The sequence below is a fragment of the Narcine bancroftii genome, chromosome 4 (assembly GCF_036971445.1).
Source record: "Narcine bancroftii isolate sNarBan1 chromosome 4, sNarBan1.hap1, whole genome shotgun sequence".
Taxonomy (NCBI): Eukaryota; Metazoa; Chordata; class Chondrichthyes; order Torpediniformes; family Narcinidae; genus Narcine; species Narcine bancroftii.
Window position 1 is genome coordinate 292,772,486 of NC_091472.1, and position 16,797 is coordinate 292,789,282.

Below are 16,797 nucleotides of genomic sequence, written 5' to 3' on the forward strand. Positions count from 1 at the left end.
TTTTTTAATTGGGTTTCTTTGTTCTTGGACTTCATTGTTCAGACATGGATGCATTTAAATACGAGTAGTCAAAATGTAATGTTTTTCTTGTTATCTTATCCAGTGGATTCTCTTACTGTTAAGGCGATGAAACACTAGTGGTTTGACCTTTATCAAGTTTTCCTGACCATCACCAGATCATCACAAAGTCATGTATTGACTTCAAACTGAAAAGGAATTAAATTGGGAGCCGAGAGGGAAGTGCATTATAAAAGAACCAGCATAGAGGCGGGGAATATTGTGAACCATACCATCATAGATGAATATATCCTACTTTGGTGGCCTCCCACCAGACGGCATCAAAATCATATCCAATTCTGTTAGCTCCTTTCCCTGCTCTCTCTCTCTCTCTCTTTATTTTCCTTCCACTCTCTTTCCTTTCCTCCATCTCCCTATCCCCTTCCCTTCATTCTCTCAGATGCCCTTTTTGCACTCTTCCCATCACTTTCTATTCTAACCTCCCACCTATATCCACCTATTGCCTCTTACCTGTGCTCCTACTCCCCCTCCCTCATCTTTTTATTCAGATTCCCAACAAAAGGGCTAGGCGCCTGAAATGTTGATTGCCTTTAATTTCGTATGGATGCTGACCTGCTGAGTTTCTCCAGCACTTTTGTACATCGCATCTCTAACTACCTGATGTACGTATCTAATTAAGGTAATTTTGGCCCACTATCCTAGTTCAGTGTCATAGAGCTAAACAGCATGGTAAAAGGCCCTTTAGCCCAACATGTTAATGTCCACCAATCTGCTCATCTGAGCTGGTCCCATTGGCGTGCATTTGGCACATATTCCTCTAAACCACACATGTCAAACTCTGGCCCGCGGGCCAAATTTGGCCCGTGATATAATTATATTTGGCCCGCAAGATCATTTAAAAAATGTATTAGAGGTGGCCCGCCCTGCAGCGAGAGCCCCCGATGCTGTTTTTTGGTAATGTCACCCCCACCATCCTCCCCCTTCATTGCACATCCTTCCCCATTGTTACGCGACAAATTGTAACACGAGAAGTCTGTCGATGTCATCAGCCGGCAAGCCAGTTGGAAGGCTCCCCGCACAACCAGTCACTTCTCCCACCTGTCGAGCGGTGCGGCGGATGGGCGAGCGCCTGTGATTGCCTGTCAGCGCGACGGGCATGGCAGGCTGCGCACGGCCCCCGGGCAGCGCGTGTCTGGCACCGGATGGCCCTTCCACAGCGCGAGCGCACTTCTCCCGGTCGCCACGGCCTTCAGTGCTTGCACCCGCATGGACCCCAGGGACAGCTGGTTCGGCCCTGCACGTGAAGAGAGAGATGGTGGCTGTCCGCAAAGGCTGATCGGCAGGGCGCTGGGCCTGAGTGGGTGAGTAAGCAGGGGTGGGCAGAGGGTGTAGGTGAGGAGTAATGGGCAGGGGAAGTTATGGTGGTGCGAGGGGCAGTTAGAGGGAGGGATGAGTAGAAGGAGGGGTGGATAGGGAAGAGGTAAAAGGGGAGGGGCAGGGTGAGTAGGGGAGGGGTGATTAGAGGGTGAGAGACGGGTAGAGGGAGGAACAGGTTGAGGGGAGAGGCAGTAGAGGGGCGTGTATAGGATGGGGTGGGTAGAGGCAGAGCGAGTGGAGTGAGGGGCGAGTAGAGGTTGGGTAAAGGACTGGTCAGGTAGAGGGATGGTGGGTCGAGGGTGAATAGAGGCCGAGAGCCTGAGGAGTGAGCAGGAAATGCTGAGTCCTGATGCAGGCCAAAATGGACACAGCCTGTGAATGTTGACTACATCTCCACAGGGACCAAATATGTTTCCCTCAGGTCAAGCAAAGGGTGAACTTGAGCTACCTACTTCTGACCTGTAACATTATCCTCCTAAAGTTATATCCTAAAGTTTAACATTACATATGTTGAAAGAAGAGAAAACATGCAGATGCTGTTGAAAATTTTCAATAAATATTTAGTTCGGCCCTCGACTTAGTCCAAGTTTTTAATTTTGGCCCTCCGTGAATTTGAGTTTGACACCCCTGCTCTAAACCATCCATTTGTCTGTCTAAATGTCTTTTAAACTTTGCAGTTGTACCCACTTTGCTTCCACTACAACTTCTGCAGCTTGTTTCCAACCCACTGCAAACTTACTAATAATCCTTCCTGCAATATTGTCCAAATTTGTAATGGTATTGATCCTTGTGACACACCACAGGTCACATGCCTCCAATGTTAAACATAGTCTTCCACTGCCACCCTTGGATTCTTTCCACAAGACCAATTTTGTATCCTATTGTCTAACTCATCCTGGACTCTATTATCTCAAAATTTCATTGCTATACCATTATTTTCTGTACCATTCAGATTCAATATTTAAAAATGGAGGGCATGCAATGAACTAAAAACAATAAATGATGCATTGAATAGTTTGATCCATTCATTCAAAAGTTGCTTTTTGCAATCTTAGTTTCGCCTCCCACATCACTGGTTCAATGGGACCTGCTTTGGATAATTATATACATTTGAAATGGGAAGGAGAAAGGGTTTCAAAATGCCATTGTTCCTCACTTCCCTGTCTTTTTAATGCTTTATTTTTGAGCACCATTCAATATTTCTACAATTTTCAATTTTGTTAGAAGAGTCTGTTGAATATCTCTTTCAAAACAAAAGTCTGAGCTTCTGGAAATAAGTCGGTCTTCAAATCTGTGAAAAGCTGTTTATGGAAACTGTTACAATGAAAGTTGAATGTGTGTCCTATTAATAAAGTTTCTGCATTTACTAATAATACTGAACCATCAGGTGTGCTTTGTTTGTAACAGATGTCTAAAACAAGAAACCTAGAATAAGGAAAAGCAGTTTTCACATTAAAAACTAAAAGATAGTATTCATAATAATTTAATTTAAAATGGAAATTGCATAAATGATGTTCAAGGATATTTATTAAACTGGAAAAGCAATGCTCACCCTGAAGGCACATTGCAATTATTTTCATGACCCGTCATTAAAGCTTTTAAGTGAAATAAATGGCTGTAACTCATGCTAATTTCCTTGGACTCTTCTTGCAGACAGTTACAGAACATCACTGCAGATGCCTGGGAGCAAGCCACCTGTCACCAATGCATCTGATGACTGATGAGGTGTTACTTTGTAGTTAAGAAAAGTTTCCTTTTAAATGGGAAAACAGCTGAAAAGTTAATGTTTATTGCTTAGAAATCACAGTTTCTAGATGTGAAAGAATTATTTTAAAATCTCCTTTTATAATAACGAAGTTGTGGCTTTGCAAACTGCATAAATGGACCTAATGATTTTGCAGGTTCTTTTGTGATCAGTTTCATAATTTGTAATTACCTTGTAGAGAAATTGGTACTGTTTTCTATTGAAACGATTGACTTATTTAGTGAATCCTATGTACAAAAGATCCTCCCTGGATTCAAACTTCTTGCATTTAGTGTTATATTAAAAGATCTTAATCTGGTCCTTCTAGAAATTAAATAAACTATTCTTACCTTGTGCTAGATTTACCAATTAGCTTCTGGTTGATCTGTACCTTAATTTTGTACTAGCATGCTTCCATTATCACTTGATATTGTTACCCTGCAGAGGTCCCAGCTCTGACATTTTAGTTAATACATCAAAATTGTTGGAGATACAAAGTTTTAGATTTCATCTGTCATTATTGCTTTGGGTTTTTTTTTCTCATTCTCATACTACTTCAAATTTTAAGATTTCTGTTCCCATCCAGAACAGAGATTTTAAAATTAATCCACCATCTCAGTTTGAGAAGCAATCATCCACCACTACTCTCTGGCTTCTCCCATCCAGCCATTGTCAATTTCAGTTCACTACTTCACCATGAATACCTAGCATTTGAAACTTCCTGACTAACCTCCCAAGCAGGGCCTTGTCAAAGGCCTTACTAAAGTCCATGTAGACAACATCCACAGCCTTTCCTTCCAATGCCTGAAGAGGGCGCACAAAATCAGTGAACCGGTGTGGACTCGAAAGGCCAACATGGCCTGTTTCCGCTCCGTAAATGGTTATATGGTTATCTCAATCATGCATGAAAGCCGTCTCCTTACACAGGGCTTGTGCACATCACAAGCTATCACTTGCCTGCTCCATTAACTGCTGTTTGTCCAACTGTGGAAAAGTCTGCAGTTCCCTTGTGGGCCACCTCAGAACCTACAAAATGTAGAAGATGCAAATCATCCTCAAAACAGAATATTGAAGCAATTTAAAAAACCAACGAAAAGTGGTTTAAAACATTGCTAAGTTAAAGATGGCAACAAAGAAAGGCTTGTAATAATACCAAAAAGCCTGAAGATTGGGAACATAACAGAAGAAGAGTACTCTATATAGAATAGATCATTCTCAACAGGAGTCGCCACAGATAGAAATATTTTTAATGTCATCAGAAGTACAGAAGAAGCCAACTAAACTTGACTGCTTCACAGTGAAGATCCCCATACATTTTGAGCAGAATCCTAAAGGGGTCACAGCCCCAAAAAATTGGTGGAGAATGTCTGGAGTAGATAAAGTATTTTTCTCTGGGTGGAAAAGTCAAATGCTAGAGGGCATATGCTTCAGGTGACAGCGGTGAAATTTAAAGGGTATGTTTAAGGCAAACATTTACATGTAGAGTGGTTGGTGTCCTGAAGGTGCTACCAGGGAAGGTGGTAGAAGTGAATTTGATCGCAATGTTTAAGAAACATTTAGATATGCGCATGAACAGACAGGAAATAGAGGGATATGGACCATCTATGGCCAGATAGGAGTTGGTTGGTGCAGACAAAGTGGGCAGCTGGTCCTGTTCCAGCGTTGCATTGCTCTACATTCTAACTCAGCAAAGGTGGATCAAGCCATATGGTAACAAAAAGGAATACAAAGCTATAGTCAATGTTCCTTGAAATTGTGGAGGACCATCAACTAAGTGAATGCTGCAAGATCTATTTTCTCTGTATTGTTGACCACAGTTCCTTTCCTTTTCATCAGTGTCTCTCACTCTCATTTTTTTTTCTGTGATGTTGCCTGCGACCAACTAATTTCTTGATCTATCTTTCCTGGAAAAAATAATTTTTGTTTTATTCATTATTTGTTCTGTTTCTTCTCCAAGATTAGATCATTCTTAAGGTCCTTGTTTACTCCCTCATACGTTCAGTTAGTTATGTGATTCTCGTGCTATGATCCCGCAGCTGTCACAAATGTCATTTGCTTCAGTTTCTCTTCTAACTCTTAGTGTTGTAGCACTACTAGCTTCAAGTTCCATATTTTGTTTGCACATTCCTTAATGGATTGAATGTAGTGGTTCTGTTCGGATTACATGATTGCTTCAAAGATGACACATTGGTATCCTGTCCTTCAGACATTTGAACATAATTCTGTCATTTAACTTGGTTGACCATCGTGCTTTGTAGGTTATCATTTTAAATCAGGTTGCTTTTATTTTGTAATCCTAACAATTTTAATGCTGAACCAAAACAAAGTACTCAACAGCTCGGGTAGTTTTATGGCAGTGAGGAATATTCAACATTTTGGGTCAAGCAGAACTGAATCAAGTGACATGATCACCAAATTTTGCATTTGAAGAGTTGCCCTGACAAGTCGTGTCAAACTAAAATTTTGTAAGAAGTAACATGATTGTCGTGCCATCTTTATGGATATTAGCTGAATGCTCTTCTCGAGACACTTAAATGGTTTTGCACATAGTTCTATTGGAGAAAATGTTAGTACTTGAAATGGATTTGCATTAGAAATTGGCTATGTAATAGAAGACTAGTCTGAGGATTGCAAGTTCAGAGGTTGTGTTCCAGATTGTCACAATGAGATGTTTCTTGGGATCTGAACAGACAAACTCAAGAAATATAAGCAGAAACAGATAGTTTGACCCCTTCCTATCACTTGTCAGTACTAACGTTACATACCTCAATCTGTCTTGAGTTTACTCAGCTTGTGACTCTCCACAGCTCTCATGGAGTTTTGAGTCTTTGATCCCAAGCTCTGCATAACCCAGCTATGGAGAAAAAAAACAACTAATCCACCCTGTCAAGCCATAGAGAGTTGCCCATATTTCAATGACACAATTCTCTCATTCTTAACAGGGATAGTATAGGCTAGTGTTTCTCAACCCCCCCCCCTCACATGCCATCTGAAGTAATCCATTATTAGCACAGAGCACCTATGGCATAGTGGTTGGGAAGTTGTTGGAGTCAATTGCCAAGGATGAAGTTACGGAGAACCTGGAAGTGCATGACAAGATAGGCCAATGTCAGCATGGTTTCCTTAAGGGAAAATCTTGCCTGACAAACCTACTGCAATTTTTTGAGGAAACCACAAGCAGGCTAGAAAAAGAACATGCAGTGGCTGTTGGAAATTTAGATTTGCATAAGGCTTGGACACAATGATGCACTGGAGGTTGCTTCACAAAATGAGAGTCCATGGAATTACAGGGAAGATACTAGCATGGATAGAGCATTGGCTGATTGGCAGGAAACAGGGAGTGGGAATAAAGGGATCCTATTGTGGTTGGTCACCGGTTACCTGTGGTGTAGGGCAGGGGTCAGTGTTGGGGCAACTTCCTTTTCTGTTGTATGTTAATGATTTGAATTGTGCAATAAATGTGGTTAAGTTTGCAGATGATACAAAAGATTGGTGGAGGGGCAGGGGGTGAGGAGGAATTGGAGAGGCTGCAGAGAGACGTAGATAGATAATGAAAACAAGTAAAGAAGTGGCAAATAAAATACAATGTTGGAAAGCATATAGTTAAGCACTTTGGAAAAAGGAATGAAAACACAGAGTATTTTTTGGATAGAGAACAAAAATTTAAAATTCAGAGGTGCAAAGGGACTTGTGAGTCCTTGTGCAGGATACCCTAAAGTTTTTTTTGGTGTTTTTTTTTAAATAAAGAATCAAGTATCGGCTCTCAGACATTGGATAGAAAACCCCCAGAGCACCCTACCAAAGTAATCAAATTATGATAATAGTCCATGAATGGATGCCATATCTTGTCAAATTCAACCTTGATCTCTTTAACATTAAATACCTAATTTTCTCCAAACTCAAGCAAGGCATAACATCCTGTAGCTATTGCATACGAGTTGGTGCTCTGGTGTCTTTCCATCTTAGCAAAATTGCTTGTCTGGCCATCAATTAAGTAAAAGCTCCCACCCTTTTATGAGTTGAATTTCAGGAAATCCTCTGTCCTAGAGAATAAACAAACAAAGCAATAAGGATACCCTAAAGTTTAACCTCCAGGTTAAGTCAATGGTGAAGAAGGCAACTGCAATGTGGCCATTCATATCTAGAGAAACAGGATATTAAAACAGAGATGTGATTTTTGAGGCTTTATAAGGTACTGGTGAGGTCTCACTTAGAGAGTGTGGGTGAGAGTTTTGGGCTCTTTATTCAAGAAAGGATGGGTTGGCATTAGAGAGGATTCAGAGAAGACACAAGAATGATACTGGAATGAAGGGATTAGTACATGTGGAATGTTTGATGGCACTTGGTCTGTACTCTTTGGAGTTCAGAAGAATGAAGGGGGAACCTCAGGGAAGTATTTCAAATGTTGACCTGGACAGAGTAGACCTGGCAAAGTTGTTTCCCATGGTAGGAGAGTCAAGGGCACAACTTCAATATTGAAAGGCACCCATTTTAAACAGAGATGTAGAGGAATTTCTTTAGCCAGAGAGTGGTGAACCTCTGGAATTTGTTGTCATGGACGGCTGTGGAGGCCAGGCCATTGGATGTATTTGAGCCAGAGACTGATATGTATCTGAATAGACAGAGTATCAAGGGTTATGGGGAGAAGGCAAGGGAGTGGGACTGAGTGGGAGAATGGATCCTTTCTGCTGCCTCCTTCCCTTTTTAAATAGCGACGTGTCCTTTGCAATTTTCCAGTCCTCTGGAACCATTGCAGAATCTATTGATTCTTCGAAGATCATTACTAGTACCTCCCTAATCTCTATAGCTATTTTTTTAGAACACGAGGTTGCATTCCATCTGGTCTGGGAGACTTATCTACCCTTAGATCTTTCTGCTTCCCAAGCATCTTCTCTCTGGTGAATGTGACTGCACCCGCTTCTGCTTCCTGACACCCTTGAAAATCTGGTAAACTGCTAATGTCTTTCACAGTGAAAACTAATATAAAATATTCATTCAGTTACCTTCTGTATGCTTTTAAACGCTTCCCAGTCTTCTATCTTCCCCTTTTTTTGCTTCCTTGTATGCCCTTTTGCCTTTACTTTGCCTTTGACTTCTCTTGTTAGTCACAGTTGTATCATTTTTCCATTCAATTATTTCTTCTTTTTTGGAATACATCTATCCTGCACTTTCCTTATTTCTCGCAGAAATCCCCTTGAATTGAAGGTCAGCATGGCATTTGGTTTCTTAATCATTTGATGTACCCTCATGCTAATTTTCAGTCATTCATAGAAGGGGAAACCAACTTTTCAATCTCTTTCTTTTATATTTTTTTCTCCCAAAATGATCAAAATGAACTTGTACCAAAGTCAACAGCTGGATCCACTGCAATTTGCCGACTGCCACGATCGTGCCACAGAAGATACAATCTCACTGGCTGGCCAGTGATCACATTTCCCACAAAAAGATAGGGACAGCTTGGCTTCTTAAAAGTGCCCATAGCTCCACCTCTTGATCTGGAGCAAATGACTAGTGAAGGAGAACCTATTTAATATGAGGACACCAGACCTGAAACACTGACTGCAGATGTTGCCTGGCCTGAGTCGTTACAGCATTTTGGATCCCCAGAGACTGCGATTTTAATTTTCACTTAATGCAACCCGTGTAGCTCTGCCCCAGTCTCAACAGTTGGAGGCAGTGAGCACGGCCTTTCCTAGGAACTGTGAACGCTATCATGGGGGACAGCTACCTTTTCCTCACACTCCTCGACTGCCCACAAACTTCGTGCATTTTCATCCCCCCATACAAGGTTTGATTGGAAATTCGTGACCATTTCCAGCTGAGTTCAGTTCAATAGCCTTCACGCTCTTGATTGCCACTGGGTCTTTTTTTTAAATTATTGCACCATGAATCACATCAATAATAATATTTACAAATGTTCATCATTAAAATATACCCAGTGACATTCCTTCCCCCACCCCACCCTTCAAAGCCCTTGGTTCTTTCTCATCCTAACTTCCTCCCACTGTTACCGGCCGCTCAGATCTGAACTTTCCCACTCGGTTAAAAGGGGGGGGGGGGGGGGGGGGCTTTTCCGACCTTGACTCGGACCATAAAGTCCTGGACGTTGCAGCCTTTTTCAATGCGTGGGCTGATAGAAAGGGAGAGAGAGAGAGAGAGGGAGAGAAGGGGAGAGGAGGGGAGGGGAGGGAAGGGGTGGGGAGGGGTGGGGAGGGAAGGGGTGGGGAGAGGAGAGGAGGGGAGGGAAGGGGAGGGAAGGGGTGGGGAGGGGAGGGGAAGGGGTGGGGAGGGGAGGGGAGGGGTGGGGGAGGGAAGGGGAAGGGAAGGGTGGGGAGAGGAGGGGGTGGGGAGGGAAGGGAATGCAAGGCCGAGGCCAATCATCATCAATTTGGAGACTCGATGCAAAATTTTGCAAAGTGGAAAATAAAACCTCAGGATTTTCTTGAGAAATTGGGAGGGACATTCAATCCCGGCAAAGTTGGTGGCTTGTGGGTGAAGTTTGCAGAACGTGACTCCCTGCCAATCACATCAGCCGGTTGGAAATGAAACTATTTCGACTTGATGAACGTGGAAGAGGGCCAGAATTTGCATGGAGTTTTAATAGATCAGCGCTTCCGCTTGACGATGTCGGGGGCCGGGGGGCTGGGCTGGGCCGGGGGCCGGGGGGCGGGGGGTTTTGGGTGCAGATGCGTTTTGCAGAATATGACACAATAGCGCCAACACGACGCGTGTCGAGTTCAAATGTCCACGGGGCTGGTGACGGCTCCGGCCGCTGCTTTTCCGCCCCAGTCATGACACGTCGGGACACTGAGGGGTTGAGAAGGTTGCGAACGCTCGGCGTCTTCTCGCTGACCGCGATCTGCCTCTTGCCTTCCTCCTCCGCGGACGCGCCGGGTAGGTTCCTCACTCGTCATTCCCTTCGCCCTTTCGATTTAAAAGAAAACCACCAACTTTTCCAAGTCGCCTTCCCCGCCCGAGTTGCAGGCCCCCCCCCCCCATCCTTGCTTTGATCTGTGGGGTTATTCCCCAACCCCATCCAGGGGCAAGGGGGACACGTCTATCTCACAGGGGCAAGGGGGACACGTCTATCTCACAGGGGCAAGGGGCAAGGGGACACGTCTATCTCACAGCGTCCAGGGGCAAGGGGACACGTCTATCTCACAGGGGCAAGGGGGCCACGTCTATCTCACAGGGGCAAGGGGCAAGGGGACACGTCTATCTCACAGCGTCCAGGGGCAAGGGGACACGTCTATCTCACAGGGGCAAGGGGGCCACGTCTATCTCACAGGGGCAAGGGGGCCACGTCTATCTCACAGGGGCAAGGGGCAAGGGGACACGTCTATCTCACAGCGTCCAGGGGCAAGGGGACACGTCTATCTCACAGGGGCAAGGGGGCCACGTCTATCTCACAGGGGCAAGGGGGCCACGTCTATCTCACAGGGACAAGGGGGACACGTCTATCTCACAGGGGCAAGGGGGCCACGTCTATCTCACAGGGGCAAGGGGGCCACGTCTATCTCACAGGGGCAAGGGGACACGTCTATCTCACAGCGTCCAGGGGCAAGGGGACACGTCTATCTCACAGGGGCAAGGGGGCCACGTCTATCTCACAGGGGCAAGGGGGCCACGTCTATCTCACAGGGACAAGGGGGACACGTCTATCTCACAGGGGCAAGGGGGCCACGTCTATCTCACAGGGGCAAGGGGGCCACGTCTATCTCACAGGGGCAAGGGGCAAGGGGACACGTCTATCTCACAGCGTCCAGGGGCAAGGGGGCCACGTCTATCTCACAGGGGCAAGGGGGCCACGTCTATCTCACAGGGGCAAGGGGGCCACGTCTATCTCACAGGGACAAGGGGGACACGTCTATCTCACAGGGGCAAGGGGACACGTCTATCTCACAGGGGCAAGGGGGACACGTCTATCTCACAGGGGCAAGGGGCAAGGGGACACGTCTATCTCACAGCGTCCAGGGGCAAGGGGACACGTCTATCTCACAGGGGCAAGGGGGCCACGTCTATCTCACAGGGGCAAGGGGGCCACGTCTATCTCACAGGGACAAGGGGGACACGTCTATCTCACAGGGGCAAGGGGGCCACGTCTATCTCACAGGGGCAAGGGGGCCACGTCTATCTCACAGGGGCAAGGGGCAAGGGGACACGTCTATCTCACAGCGTCCAGGGGCAAGGGGGCCACGTCTATCTCACAGGGGCAAGGGGGCCACGTCTATCTCACAGGGACAAGGGGGACACGTCTATCTCACAGGGGCAAGGGGGCCACGTCTATCTCACAGGGGCAAGGGGGCCACGTCTATCTCACAGGGGCAAGGGGGACACGTCTATCTCACAGGGACAAGGGGGACACGTCTATCTCACAGGGGCAAGGGGGTCACGTCTATCTCACAGCGTCCAGGGGCAGGGACTCCTGCTTTCCCGGAGTCACCATGGCCAACCTCACGGCTGCCTGGTGTCGCCCTCTAACGATTACATGCTCCGGTGAAATGGGAAACACAGCACTTGCAGGACACAGGGTGGGAGAAAGAGAATGAAGGTTTCAGGCCCTTCATCGGAGCTCAAAGAGGCAGATCACTTGAGAAGAAAGGGATGATCTGGGAAGGCTGCAGATGGTGGAGTATGGAACAAAAATAGGCGATTGGCAGAACTCAAACAGCATCTGCAGAGGCAAAAGGTGTAAGTTGAGAGGGAATGAGGGAAACCTGGGGTCCCCTGCAGCTGGAAAATTCAACGTTCATCCTACCTCAGCAGGATATGAGGTGCTCCTCGAGTTTGCGCTTGACCTCACTTGGCAATAGAGAAGAATGAAAATGGACATCATTGTGGGAATGCAAAAGGATTGGGGGTGGGGGATTGAATGGCTTGCAACCTGTAGCTGCATCAGGCTGTTGTGGACAGCATGCAGGTTGTTTGGTCTTTCCAATGTAGAAGAGGCCCTATTAGGAGCACTGGAAGGGATTGGAGAACAACAAAGTCTTGATGGAGGTCTGAAGATGATGTCTATAAAAAAACATGATTGAGGACAGTGAAGAGAAAGCAAAGTGTTGTCTATTGTAAAACTCTGCCTTAGTTGGAAATATCTGCCTGTCCAGATGACATTTGTCGAAACATTTGAAATAATGTTGATGAAATAACCTTTCATCAGAGTTGGCCAAGTATGAAACAAGCAGGAAAATATGGTTATCTGAAATTGTTGAATTTGGCATTGAGGCTGAAAGCTGTAATCTGCTGCAAAAAATGAGAAGTTGGAAGAGTCTGCAAGTCAATATTTTAGGTCGGGACACTTTCTTGAGTTGTAACCCACCTGTTAGGAAGATGAGATGCCGTTGCTCAAGCTTGTAATGAATTAGTAGTGAACTTTTAAGTTCAAATCAGTCTAACGCTTCCGCCGATTGTGGGTCAACCACCAGCTTATCAGGCTTCAAGAGTTGCTTCATCGTTGGAAAAAAATTGGAAATAAAATTGATGCATTATCAATAAATCAAAAGACTAGTGTTAAGGAACTATAGGCTCTTAATTACAATGAACTTGAAGGTTATCCTGTGCTGTGACTTGTGCTTTCTGGGGAGTTGTTATGGCAGTGGCTCTCAACCTTGATCTTTCCACTCACATACCACTTTAAAGTAATCCCTATGCCATCGGTGCTCTGTGATTAGTAAGGGATTGCGTAAGGTGGTATGTGAGTGGGAAGGGAAGGTTGAGAATCACTGCTCTAGACCCAATTGTTACTGAAATATTTTGCTTGAGAAAAATTGTCATTGTTCCATTTCCTTTGGAGTTATGAAACCATGCACATAACAAGTCAATTAGGTACGATTAAAACCGTGATTTTCAAACTTTTTATTTCCACCTTAAGCAATCCCTTACTAATCACAGAGCACCGATGGCATAGGGAATTCTTAAAGTGGTATGTGAGTGGAAAGAAATTGGTTGAGAACCATTGTAATTGTTAAGAACAGAAATTGTGCTGGAATAACGTGGTCAATCATTTGAAAGAACTGCTGACTTTAAACAATAATGTTCTTGTCCTCTATGACCCAGAAAAGGAAGTGACCCTTGCAGTGGATGCTTCACCAGTGGGCTTAGGTGCAGCGTGGTCACAGGTGACGGAAAAGGGGAAACAACTGGAGGCTTTTGCCTCCTGCTCTTTGTCGGCTTGTGAATGTAATTATGCGCAACTGGAAAAAGAAGGACTCGCCATATTTGGTGTCAAACATTTCACCTTGGTAACAGACAACAAACCACTGAGTTTGATTCTAGACCCTAAAAAATGGATTCCAGCTCTAGCTGCAACGAGAATTCAAGGGTGGGCCATACAGCTTGCTGTACGTGATTATGATTTGAAATATAAACCAACAACACAAAACGGCCATTCTGATGCCCTATCTCACTTGCCTCTATCTGAAACTGAACAGATGGATGAGATAATTAAATGGATGGCGTAAGCTACAGCTATTAATCAAGAACAACTTTATTCCTTCCCAATTACAGCAAAGACCATCAGCAAAGAAGTACAGAAAGAAGCTACACTGTCAAAGGTCCTATATTTTACATTAGATGAGTGGCCCGAGGCCGAAGCTATTTTTCCCGAACTGAAACCTTATTATACACGACGCAATGAAATATCAATTGAAGAAGGTTGTTTATTATGGGGCACCAGGACAAATATTCCTACAAAATGGCAGGCTGCCAGGTTATCATAACTCCACAATAATCACCCAGGGATGGTTCAAATGAAAGCTATGGCACTTGTGCATGTCTAGTGACCATCAATGGACATTGATATTGAATAAATGATGAGAAGATGTTGCATTTGTCAGGAGATGCACCTCAGGCCAAAGCTAACCCACGGAAATGGCCATCGCAACCATAGCGCAGGATTCACGAAGATTTTGCTGGTCCCTTTATGGGATAAAACCTTATTATTGTCTAAATGGCCAGTAGCGACATACATGAGAATAACAATAAACGAGACAATAGGGAAACTATGAAATATGTTCACATCATATAGATTACCGATAAAACTAGTCTCCAATAATGGCTGCAGTTTGTATCTGTTGCTTTTAGGGTGTTCCTACATAATAACAATATATCACACATCTTATCAGCACCCTACTGCCCAAGCATGAATGGGGAAGCAAAACGTTTAGTGCAAACTTTAAAAAGGCCATGAAAACTAAGAAATTCAAAACATATCATGGAATCACAAAATTGCAGATTTTCTAATAGCATATAGAAACACTTAGCAATCTACTACCAAATGAACACCAGCAGAATTGGTGTTTGGGTGTGACTTAAGGACAAGACTTTCCACAGTGCACCCGATCATCAGCTTTCACATGGAACAATCCACAGCTTCCTATTGTCGCGATAGTCCTGTACCAGTATTCGCTCTCCTACTTCCAAAGATCTGGTATGTTTACTTGGAGGATAAGAGGCATGATTCTTTAAAAAACTGAGTCCCCGTTCTTATTCCATACTGGTGGGAACTAAAATATGGAAAATTCACATCGACCAGTGGCCATGCCCACTGCTCACAATCCCAACAAACTTCCATTGTGGCCTCATCCCAATGGCGACGTTCCAGGAATATTTTTGCAAGATGATGCCCCCTCGATGTCGACTGCTCAGCTCAGCAGTCCTATGCAATGTCTGAATGGGGATCACCAAAGACAAAGTTCACAGTCCTTACCACCAAAAAAGCAAAGAGTCTGGAGAAGTCACAAAGTCTCCCGGCGGAACCTACTTCGCTAAGAAAATCAAAAGGGAAAAGTGTCTTCCAGAAGGCCTGATGGACAATGTACAGTGACTTGGCTACTTAACTTGTCATACTTACATTGTAGTGTAACTGTGAATCACACCATTAGTCCATGTGTACCATGTAGTTTAGCATAAGTGATGTCTATATATTATTTCCACAAAGCATTTATCTTGTAGGAGGGAAGAGTATTGTAAGTGTATGCCTGTATGCGTATGACATCATCATGTATGTGTGCTATGGGGAATCATTTTAGATTAGTAATAAAAGATCAATGAAGCACCATGTCTCAGTGTGCTAGTGTATTTCTAAACTTAGAATACACATCAGATAGGTTCTTGATTAGGAAGGTAATCAACATTATAGGGAGAAAGCAGGCGAATTGTGTTGTAAAAGATTGTAAATCAACCATGATTGACTGGCAGGGCAGGGCAGTCTCAATGGGCTGAATGACCTAACTCTGCCTCAATATTTTTTAGACATTGGAAGAGAACAAGAGGCAAAAGACACTGGTTAGAATGGGAGTGGGGAGGGGGGGAGGAATTAAAGTTATAGCCAACAAGAAGTTCAGGGTCACTTTTGCAAACTAAAGAGCTAACCAATCATCGAATCAGAACTTTACTGTGCAACAGAGATTACATCTTGAGAATTAAATAGGATGAAGTGATTTGTGATTATGCCTGTCAAGAATGTTTGGGGCCTGAGTGATGGTGGAATGGAAGAATGGATCAGGGAATCTCTGAGAGATGAGTTCTCAGAATGTAGAAAATATAGGGGAAGAGAAGACTTGTCTGGTGATGTGATTTAAAAATAAAATTTATGATCAGAGCATTGCTGGCAAGGTCAAATGTATTGTTCATTTTTAATGGTCCTGGAGAAGTTGGTGGTAAGGTACATTCTTGTCACTGCAGTTTTTCTTGTGAAGATACTCACACAGTATTGTCTGGGAGAAAGATTCTGGATTTTGATCCAACAAAGCTAAAGGAAAATTGTGTGTGACTTTCAGGGGAACCTGCAAGTTTCAGTGCCTACAACCTCTTTGGTACCAGAGGTTGTCATGTGGGAGATGGAGTCTTGGGTGAGTTAGTGCAGCATATTTCATAGATGCTGTGCACTGCAGACACTGATTTGGTGGTGGAGGGATGGAATATTTAGGTTGCAAGATGGGTAACAATCAAGCAAGTTTCTCTGTACTCAAGAGTGTTAACTATATTGAGTGTGGTTGAAACTGTGCACATCTGGATAAGCAAAGGATATTTTGAAAATACTCTTGACTTCTGCTGTGTTGATGGTGGAAAGGCTCAGATGAATTGTTCACTGCAGGATGCCAAGTCTGATCTGCTCTTCTGACGAAGATATTGGTGAAATGTTGAGGACCAGGATGTTGATGATGGTGGATCTAGTTTGACTAAATTTCCCACCTTGCTTCTTGTGATGACTGAATTTATTCTCCAATTTATCCAGTTTTGTTAATAATGATCATGCAATGATAATGAGTTTATTGTCCTATACATTGCACAAAGTACTTGTACTAAGTATCAAAATTCTTGCTTGCTGCAGCCAAACAGATATTATGTAAAAATAAAACCACTACAATCGCATTCTTAATTCAATTATAAAAGACAATAAATAAAGATATTCTAAATATACCCAATTCAAAGAGAAAATCCAAAGAAGATTTGATTTCTCTTGGGATTTAGGATTTTTAAAAGCCTGAGATTTTCTAGATCTTGACCCCCTCTTTGTTACAAGCCCAGAGGATCCCAAAACCCAGCAGCAATAGATATTCACCTGGACAAATGGTTACTTAAACAAAAGTTGTTTTTAATTATCTTCCCTTCTAATTCAAAGCGCACATATATGTAATGTGTATGTAAGTTCAGAA

General features: G+C 43.9%; 1 protein-coding gene and 1 long non-coding RNA gene across 3 annotated transcripts in view; one reads left to right on the forward strand and one right to left on the reverse strand.

Moving 5' to 3' along the window:
* Positions 1-4,096: 4,096 nt before the first annotated feature.
* Positions 4,097-9,259, reverse strand: LOC138760164 (uncharacterized). The gene is made up of 3 exons (XR_011355477.1): positions 9,218-9,259; positions 5,905-5,993; positions 4,097-4,165 (listed from the first exon to the last, which is right to left on the reverse strand). It is a non-coding gene; the product is annotated as an uncharacterized lncRNA (long non-coding RNA).
* Positions 9,260-9,828: 569 nt separating this feature from the next.
* LOC138762105 (CD302 antigen-like) overlaps positions 9,829-16,797 on the forward strand; it is a 36,013-nt gene continuing 29,044 nt past the window's right edge. Inside the window, exon 1 of one of the 2 annotated variants that reach the window (XM_069935439.1) lies at positions 9,829-10,033. In XM_069935439.1, the coding sequence (XP_069791540.1) occupies positions 9,931-10,033 (103 nt within the window). In that variant the 5' untranslated portion in view covers positions 9,829-9,930. Of the gene's footprint in view, positions 10,034-11,559; positions 11,831-16,797 lie in introns of those variants that run through there. The other variant, XM_069935440.1, reaches the window with a different exon arrangement.